General features: G+C 44.1%; 1 protein-coding gene across 1 annotated transcript in view; it reads left to right on the forward strand.

Moving 5' to 3' along the window:
- LOC139572957 (histone-lysine N-methyltransferase SETD2-like) overlaps positions 1-4120 on the forward strand; it is a 36399-nt gene extending 32279 nt beyond the window's left edge. Inside the window, exon 20 of the mRNA XM_071395858.1 lies at positions 1594-4120. Within this exon, the coding sequence (XP_071251959.1) occupies positions 1594-1755 (162 nt within the window). The 3' untranslated portion in view covers positions 1756-4120. The remainder of the gene's footprint in view (positions 1-1593) is intronic.
- The last annotated feature ends 5816 nt before the right edge of the window (positions 4121-9936 follow it).

Consider the following 9936-nt stretch of genomic DNA (forward strand, 5'->3'; position numbering starts at 1 on the left):
CACATCTCACTAAAGCTCTTCCCCCTCACATCTCACTAAAGCTCTTCCCCCTCACATCTCACTAAAGCTCTTCCCTCTCACATCTCACTAAAGCTCTTCCCTCTCACATCTCACTAAAGCTCTTCCCTCTCACATCTCACTAAAGCTCTTCCCTCTCACATCTCACTAAAGCTCTTCCCCTTCACATCTCACTAAAGCTCTTCCCCTTCACATCTCACTAAAGCGCTTCCCCCTCACATCTCACTAAAGCTCTTCCCCCAGACCAGAACTAAACGCCTGAACCTTCAGCTCCCACTGCTTCTGTGTGTATCCCAAATGACACCCTATTCCTTCTGGCTGTATCCCAAATGACACCCTATTCCTTCTGACTGTATCCCAAATGACACCCTATTCCTTCTGACTGTATCCCAAATGACACCCTATTCCTTCTGACTGTATCCCAAATGACACCCTATTCCTTCTGTGTGTATCCCAAATGGCACCCTATTCCTTCTGGTTGTATCCCAAATGGCACCCTATTCCTTCTGGGTGTATCCCAAATGGCACCCTATTCCTTCTGGTTGTATCCCAAATGGCACCCTATTCCTTCTGGTTGTATCCCAAATGGCACCCTATTCCTTCTGGGTGTATCCCAAATGACACCCTATTCCTTCTGTGTGTATCCCAAATGGCACCCTATTCCTTCTGGGTGCATCCCAAATGGCACCCTATTCCTTCTGTGTGTATCCCAAATGGCACCCTATTCCTTCTGTGTGTATCCCAAATGGCACCCTATTCCTTCTGTGTGTATCCCAAATGGCACCCTATTCCTTCTGGGTGTATCCCAAATGGCACCCTATTCCTTCTGGTTGTATCCCAAATGGCACCCTATTCAAAAGTAGTGCACTATGTATTGGAAATGGTGCGGTTTGGGAGATTCTCTCTCACTCAATGTTCAGCCAGCATTCTTTTTTTCAAAGGGCAGAAAGCTCTGTTTTTTTCCCCTCAAGTAGTTTTGAGTGTTTCTCTGGGTTGACAACCACAACTCGGTGGGGACTTGTTTAAATGGAGTGCCATTTGGACACACCACTACTCTTGAGCACATGGTCACAATAAACAAAAAGAGAGGCCAAGTAAACTGGCATGTTCACATGTTTATTTAATACCGTGCAGAACAATCCCTTAAAGCAGAACCTCTTAAACTAGAGCGCCAGCTAACGTTTTGGATTGACTCGTTTTATACAGAGAGCTGAGATTTTTGGGACGCAGCCCTGACATTTGACTGTCTACATTTTAGGAGGAGAACAAATCTCATGAAATGGATCAGTCAGAATGAAAGCCTCATCTCTTCACAGTGTGTCCTAACCTTCCTTTTGATGGAGATAGTTTCACTTTTGTTGTTGCAGGGTTGTAAAATTCCCATAACTTTCCAGGTTTTCCAGAAATCATGTTTGGAAGATTCACGGAATCAGGACGGAATTAGCAGAAGATCCTGAATCCTCAAAAACCAGGATTCTAGAAAACTTGGGATTTTGCAATGCGATGTTGTTGTCAGGAGAAACATCTAACTTCCTTTTTTCTTCTGTCCTTTTCCCCCCCTTTCTATTCCTCCAGCTAACTCACGGCGTCATGAACAAGGAGCTGAAGTCCTGCAAGAACCCAGAGGACCTGGAGTGCAACGAAAACGTCAAGCACAAGACCAAGGAGTACATCAAGAAATACATGCAGAAGTTTGGCAACATCTACCGGCCCAAAGAGGACACTGAGCTGGACTAACACTGCGTCTGACTGGAGGAACAGAACGGGGATCAACACTTGAAAATATGATTAGGCTACGGTTGTTTGGGGCCCACAAACGGTGAAAGGAGACACACTGAAACCCAGATTAAAGTCAAGTCACGCTGGGAAACTGAACTGTGGAGGTGGGATCGCTCCAGACACATATTTATGAGGAGGACATGTTTATGTTGACTAAGACTGTGTCTTAAACTGATGCCTTGAAGGCTTACCGCCGGGCCCACTGACTAATGGGAGGGGACTAGTGGGAGGGGGGTGAGAATCATGACGAGGAGGGAGGTGTCTCCCAAGGGGCAGAGGCTGCAGGTGAAGTGTCCACAGAGAAGTGTGCGACACCTAGGCTGCGTCTCAACTAGCACCCTATTCTCTGTGCCCTATGTAGGGAATAGGGTGCTGTTTGGCACTCAGACCCAGAGAGGGGTGCTACATTAACCTATAGTGTCACTATCGTGTTAGCTTTCTACATTTTTTTCTTACCTAACTAACAATGTTTTCAAATCTTATTTACATATTCTCTCTAGAACTCTTCCTCCCCTGTCTGAAAAGGATTCATGAAAAAGTCGGACAGACCATCATTTTAAATTGCTCTTCAATGTTTTTCCACTGTTGGGATGTTGCTGTATGAAGTCCGGCAGTGGTAATTAACTGGTCTAAATGGATCAGTGTAAAGAAAGAGAAAATCTCTGTTTGTCCATATGACTGGCTTTCCTCTGGTGCGCCCGCACGCCACTCCCCCCAAGCCAGCCATTGACTTGACTAGGGTATCTGGTGCTGCTTTTGGCTGGGCTGTGATAGTCCAAGCTTTCTACTCTCCAAGCCCTCCCTGCCTTCAGACCACAATCCTCCGGAGCCTCTGTTATATGGAGGCTGGGTTCGGTTCGGATGGAGGCTGGGTTCGGATGGAGGCTAGGTTCGGATGGAGGCTGGGTTCGGATGGAGGCTGGGTTCGGATGGAGGCTGGGTTCGGATGGAGGCTGGGTTCGGATGGAGGCTGGGTTCGGATGGAGGCTGGGTTCGGATGGAGGCTGGGTTCGGTTCGGATGGAGGCTGGGTTCGGATGGAGGCTGGGTTCGGATGGAGGCTGGGTTCGGATGGAGGCTGGGTTCGGTTCGGATGGAGGCTGGGTTCGGATGGAGGCTGGGTTCGGGTGGAGGCTGGGTTCGGTTCTATCGTTCTGACTGGTGTCCTTATGGGAATTCCTCCATGGCTGCTTACCAAATAGCACCCTATTTCCTATATAGAGCACTACTTTAGACCAGGGCCCATAGGGGAATCCCAGAGTGCACTACTTTAGACGAGAGCTCTATATAGGGAATAGTGTTCATTTGGGACATAGTCCATGTTCCAATGCTCCCACCCTGAGTAAATATTTTTATTTTTTACAAAAATTTAAGAATGAACTTTATTATGGAGCTTGTTCTCTTCAGTCCGCCTACTCAGACGGACGGACGGACAGACGGACAGACTTCAAGAGGACTTAGTGGTGAATAAGGAACAGCAGGGGACGGGGTTACTGATCAATGTTTTTGTCTTTAATTAACTTGTACTATGAAGTGAACAGGATTTGGATGCTATCAGACACATGATGCTAATGTGTCAGTCAGTCTGTCCCTCGTTCTGTTTCAACTACCCCCCCTCCTCCACAATGGGGTGTAGCGTTGTAATTTTAACTCTATTTCACATTGTTTTACTATTATAATTCCTTTAGACGGGCATCACAGAGGCGCCTGTGCTGTCGTCTTGTTGCTACACAAGCTGTTTTACTCCTTAGTCTCCGGGGTAACAAGGTTTGTGTCCTGTCGTCAGGGTTACCGGTTCATAGGCTTGGGGGTCGTTGATCATTTAGGTAACTCACACCACCATTTAAATTGCATTAAAACCATGTTCAAACACACACATGCATTATAGTGCTTTATATGTGAATATATTGAGAAATAGTTTGAGAATGTTTAGGTAAGCAGAGTCTTTGTAAAAAGATGGACTGTTGGTCCACCTGGCTATTGACAGGTTCTAAGTATACCAAACACAGGTGAATGAAGGGGGGAGTGTTGAAGTGAGTTCCCCTGTCTGCTCCAGCAGCTCAACTCAACACTCCCTTCCTCTGTAAACTAAAGCCAGGATTCCACCCATTCACAGACTCTTGTTTGAATATTTTTTATTTTGGTGGTGGGGGTTGCAGCATTTTTCTGTTTTGTTTGTTTTGAGACAGAATTTTTTTTGTTTTTTTTGTTGGTATGTACAAAATGAGTTTCACCCCAACTCTACTGTAAGTACTGTGCAAGCACATTGTCATACTGAGTGTACAAACATTTTAAAAGAAAAATAAAGTTTTTGTAAAAATGTGTATTCCATTTTCACCTTGCACACTATTGAAACATTTCTAGAGTGTTTTACCCAGAACCAAATGAGAAGTACCTCCACTACATGGTTAGACACCCAGTAGTGCACTGCATGCCACCCAATCCCCGTTTCCACTGTTTATGTACGTACCCCTTTAATACAGGATGCATATGGAGGGACAGGCTGTCTACAGCCCAAATGGCACCCTGTTGCCTATTTAGTGCACTACTTTTGACAATATGTAGATGCCCTGTTTACTGATTTTGAAATATGTACGCTGAACAAAAATATAAATGCAACATGCAACAATTTCAAAGATTTTACTGAGTTACAGTTCATATAATGAAATCAGTCAATTGAAATCAATTCATTAGGTGCTAATCTATGGCTTTCACATGACTGGGAATACAGATCTGCATCTGTTACAGTGGCGGTCAGTGCCTCTGAGGGAGCACTTTTCTTTTTCAAGAGCCTGGCCTTATTTCTATTACAGCATGTTGGATGACTGTCATTCATATTCCATTCACCCAGTTCAATGTAACAGTGATAGGTTTAGGCTACTACATGATACTCTAATTGTCCCTATACCCATCACGAGGTTGCTACAACCTAGCCAATGAATGAAAGTTTCCAACCTAGGTGCAGACAGGTTGAGATAAAAATGTAAGATGACAGTGACACATTCAATACACTCTTGGACACTCTTGCCTGCATCTAGGGTGTAATCATTAGTCCAACAGTTGCAAACGAGAGTTTCTATTGGACAAATGCATGGAATGTATATCCCTGTTTCGTTTGCTTTCGTTTAAGAAACGTTTTTCAACAGAAGAGGCGGAATGAATACACCACTGATCACGCATAAACACAGTTCAGTGTCAGAGCAGCCACGTAGTCCCTCTCAACTTTTTCCCTTCGTTTGTGTGACCAGACGAAAAAACCTTTCTAAGCCAAACCATGTCATAACCGCCACACAGCGTACATCGTTGTCCCCGTATTAGCTAAAGTGAATGTCCTAGTCAACAGCTAATAGAGCTAATGCGTCAGTAAACCCGCTACAATCATGTAACGTTAGGGTTTCTGTAAGTCAGTAAGCAGTTACACCGGCGGTCCAGTGGCAATAACTTAATAAGACTAAAAGCTTACCTTGACTTGGAAGAGATCCAGTGTTGTGTTGGGTAGTCATAGCCAGCTAGTTAACATAGCATCCCTCTGTTTGAGCAGGGTGTTTGAATAGGCTAAACTAGCCAGCTGCATTTGCTAGCTCAGTAAGTGAAACTGAAAGTGAAAAAGAATGACACTCGTTCTCTTGCTTCTCCTTCATTTTTGAAATAATTAATTTGTTGACAACTGTTCAACTATTTTCTTTCTCTCTTTGTCAACTACTCACCACATTTTATGCACTGCAGTGCTAGCTAGCTCTAGATTAATTCTCTGATCCTTTGATTTGGTAGACATGTCAGTTCATGCTGCAAGATCTGTGTTGGTGAAGTTAATATATATAGTGTAGTTTTATCTAAAAAGGTCAACTTTTTCAATGTCTTAACATTTTTAGGAAATTTACTGAGGATGGTCCTCCCCTTCCTCCTCTGAGGAGCCTCCACTGATCTGTTGGTCCCAGATACCATTTAAATAAAAGATAGGGGTGTGGATCAGAAAACCAGTCAGTATCTGGTGTGACCACCATTTGCCTCATGCAGCACGACACATCTCCTTCGCATAGTGTATCAGACTGTTGATTGTGGCCTGTGGAATGTTGTCCCACTCCTCTTCAATGGCTGTGCAAAGTTGCTGGATGTTGGCAGGAACTGGAACATGTTGTCGTACACATCGATCCAGAGCATCCCAAACATGCTCAATGGGTGACATGTCTGGTGAGTATATAGAAATGTTCAGCTTCCAGGAATGGTGTACAGATCCTTGCGACATGGGGCCGTGCGTTATCATACCGAAACATGGCACGACAATGGGCGACATGATCTCGTCACCGTATCTCTGTGCATTCAAATTGCCATCAATAAAATGCAATTGTGTTCGTTGTCCGTAGCTTATGCCTGCCCGTACTATAACCCCACCACCACCATGGGGCACTCTGTTCACAACAGCAAACCGCTCGCCTACACAATGCATGGACATGTAGTCTGCGGTTGTTCTCTTAAACCACGTTGGAGGCAGTTTATGGTAGAGAAATTAACATTCTATTCTCTGGCAACAGCTCTGGTGGACATTCCTGCAGTCAGCTTGCCAATTGAACGCTCTTTCAAAACTTGAGACATCTGTGACATTGTGTTGTGTGACAAAACAGAACATTTTAGAGTGGCCTTTTATTGTCCCCAGCACAAGGTGCACCTGTGTAATGATCATGCTGTTTAATCAGCTTCTTGATATTCCACACTTGTCAGGTGGATGGATTATCTTGGCAAAGAGGAAGTGCTTACTAACAGGGATGTAAACAAATTTGTGCTAAAACATTTAGAGAAATTAGCTTTTTGTGCGTATGGAACATTTCTGGCAGAGAGCCTCTGCCCTGCATCCCAAATGGCACCCTAAATGGCAAATGGGACCCATAGGGATCTGGACAAAAGAAGTGCACTATATAGGGTATCGGGTCCCTCCCTCACCTCCACCCTCACCCCACTCTGAGTTCATGTGCATTCCGCAGCCCCATGCCTGTGTGCTCCAGACCGCAGTTAAGCTGGAGTGTCTGGTGTCCATGACGGCATGGAACGCTACCTGCCCCGGGCCCTGCTAGAGAGAGACGCAGGCCTGCTCCCACTTAGAGCACGGAGTAAAGACAGAGAGAGAAATCATGGAACGCTGCCTGCCCCGGGCCCTGCTAGAGAGAGACGCAGGCCTGCTCCCACTTAGAGCACGGAGTAAAGACAGAGCGAGAAATCATGAACAGATTTCAGCTGAGAACAGAGTGAGAAGTCGTGGAGGAGGGGGTTGGGATGGAGGCATGGAGGGGAGGGAGGGACTGGAGGGAGGGAGCAGGAATCTCAAGGAAAGGGAAAGCATATCTTAAAAAATAGTTTGGGTGAAGACTTTTATCTAATACTGTCTCTGTCCCAACCCCTTTAAATACCCTCCTAATACTGTCTCTGTCCCAAACCCTTTAAATACCCTCCTAATACTGTCTCTGTCCCAACCCCTTTAAATACCCTCCTAATACTGTCTCTGTCCCAAACCCTTTAAATACCCTCCTAATACTGTCTCTGTCCCAACCCCTTTAAATACCCTCCTAATACTGTCTCTGTCCCAAACCCTTTAAATACCCTCCTAATACTGTCTCTGTCCCAAACCCTTTAAATACCCTCCTAATACTGTCTCTGTCCCAAACCCTTTAAATACCCTCCTAATACTGTCTCTGTCCCAACCCCTTTAAATACCCTCCTAATACTGTCTCTGCCCCAAACCCTTTAAATACCCTCCTAATACTGTCTCTGCCCCAAACCCTTTAAATATCCTCCTAATACTGTCTCTGTCACAACCCCTTTAAATACCCTCCTAATACTGTCTCTGTCCCAACCCCTTTAAATACCCTCCTAATACTGTCTCTGTCCCAACCCCTTTAAATACCCTCCTAATACTGTCTCTGTCCCAAACCCTTTAAATACCCTAATACTGTCTCTGCCCCAAACCCTTTAAATACCCTCCTAATACTGTCTCTGCCCCAAACCCTTTAAATACCCTCCTAATACTGTCTCTGCCCCAAACCCTTTAAATACCCTCCTAAATCCAAACCTCTTAACTGTGTGACCCATCAAGTGGTTTTATTGAGTATTTAATAAAACTGTTATAAAGTTGTATTATGATTCATTCAAGACCAACATGTATTAACTGTAAATTATGACATCTCCATATGTGCCCTTTGATCATTCTGTGGAAAAACTAATTAACTTATTCCTAGTATAAAATTATATTCCTCAGATTCAGCACTAATGGTGAGAGTTAAATGGAAGTCTCCTCAGATTCAGTACTAATGGGGAGAGTTAAATGGAAGTCTCCTCAGATTCAGTACTAATGGGGAGAGTTAAATGGAAGTCTCCTCAGATTCAGTACTAATGGGGAGAGTTAAATGGAAGTCTCCTCAGATTCAGTACTAATGGGGAGAGTTAAATGGAAGTCTCCTCAGATTCAGCACTAATGGGGAGAGTTAAATGGAAGTCTCCTCAGATTCAGCACTAATGGTGAGAGTTAAATGGAAGTCTCCTCAGATTCAGCACTAATGGGGAGAGTTAAATGGAAGTCTCCTCAGATTCAGTACTAATGGGGAGAGTTAAATGGAAGTCTCCTCAGATTCAGCACTAATGGGGAGAGTTAAATGGAAGTCTCCTCAGATTCAGCACTAATGGTGAGAGTTAAATGGAAGTCTCCTCAGATTCAGCACTAATGGGGAGAGTTAAATGGAAGTCTCCTCAGATTCAGTACTAATGGGGAGAGTTAAATGGAAGTCTCCTCAGATTCAGCACTAATGGGGAGAGTTAAATGGAAGTCTCCTCAGATTCAGTACTAATGGGGAGAGTTAAATGGAAGTCTCCTCAGATTCAGTACTAATGGGGAGAGTTAAATGGAAGTCTCCTCAGATTCATTACTAATGAGGAGAGTTAAATGGAAGTCTCCTCAGATTCAGTACTAATGGGGAGAGTTAAATGGAAGTCTCCTCAGATTCAGTACTAATGGGGAGAGTTAAATGGAAGTCTCCTCAGATTCAGTACTAATGGGGAGAGTTAAATGGAAGTCTCCTCAGATTTAGTACTAATGGCGAGAGTTACAATTGAAGTCGGAAGTTTACATACACCTTAGCCAAATACATTTAAACTCAGTTTTTCACAATTCTTGACATTTAATCTGAGTAAAAATCCCATGTCTTAAGGTCAGTTAGGATCACCACTTTATTTTAAGAATGTGAAATGTCAGAATAATAGTAGAGAGAACGATTTATTTCAGCTTTTATTTCTTTCATCACATTCCCAGTGGGTCAGAAGTTTACATACACTCAATTAGTATTTGGTAGCATTGCCTTTAAATTGTTTAACTTGAGTCAAATGTTTTTGGTAGCCTTTCACGTGCTTCCCACAATAAGTTGGGTAAATTTTGGCCCATTCCTCCTGACAGAGCTGGTGTAACTGAGTCAGGTTTGTAGGCCGCCTTGCTCGCTTTTTCAGTTCTGCCCACAAATTTTCTATGTAATTGAGGTCAGGGCTTTGTGTTGGCCACTCCAAGACCTTGACTTTGTTGTCCTTAAGCCATTTTGCCACCACTTTGGAAGTATCCTTAGGGTCATTGTCCATTTGGAAGACCCATTTGCGACCAAGCTTTAACTTCCTGACTGATGTCTTGAGATGTTGCTTCAATATATCCACATAATTTTCATGCCTCATGATGCCATCTATTTTGTGAAGTGCACCAGTCACTCCTACAGCAAAGCACCCCCACAACATGATGCTGCCACCCCCGTGCTTCACAGTTGGGATGGTGTTCTTCAGCTTGCAAGCTTCCCCATTTGTCCTCCAAACATAACGATGGTCATTATGGCCAACCACACTATTTCTGTTTCATCAGACCAGAGGACATTTCTCCAAAAAGTACGATCTTTGTCCCCATGTGCAGTTGCAAACCGTAGTCTGTTTTTTTTATGGCGTTTTTGGAGCAGTGGCTTCTTCCTTGATGAGTGGCCTTTCAGGTTATGTCGATATAAGACTAGTTTTACTCTGGATATAGATACTTTTGCACCCGTTTCCTCCAGCATCTTCACAAGGTCCTTTGCTGTTGTTCTGGGATTGATTTGCACTTTTCGCACCAAAGTACGTTCATCTCTAG

Source organism: Salvelinus alpinus, chromosome 4 (genome assembly GCF_045679555.1).
Source record: "Salvelinus alpinus chromosome 4, SLU_Salpinus.1, whole genome shotgun sequence".
Classification (NCBI taxonomy): domain Eukaryota; kingdom Metazoa; phylum Chordata; class Actinopteri; order Salmoniformes; family Salmonidae; genus Salvelinus; species Salvelinus alpinus.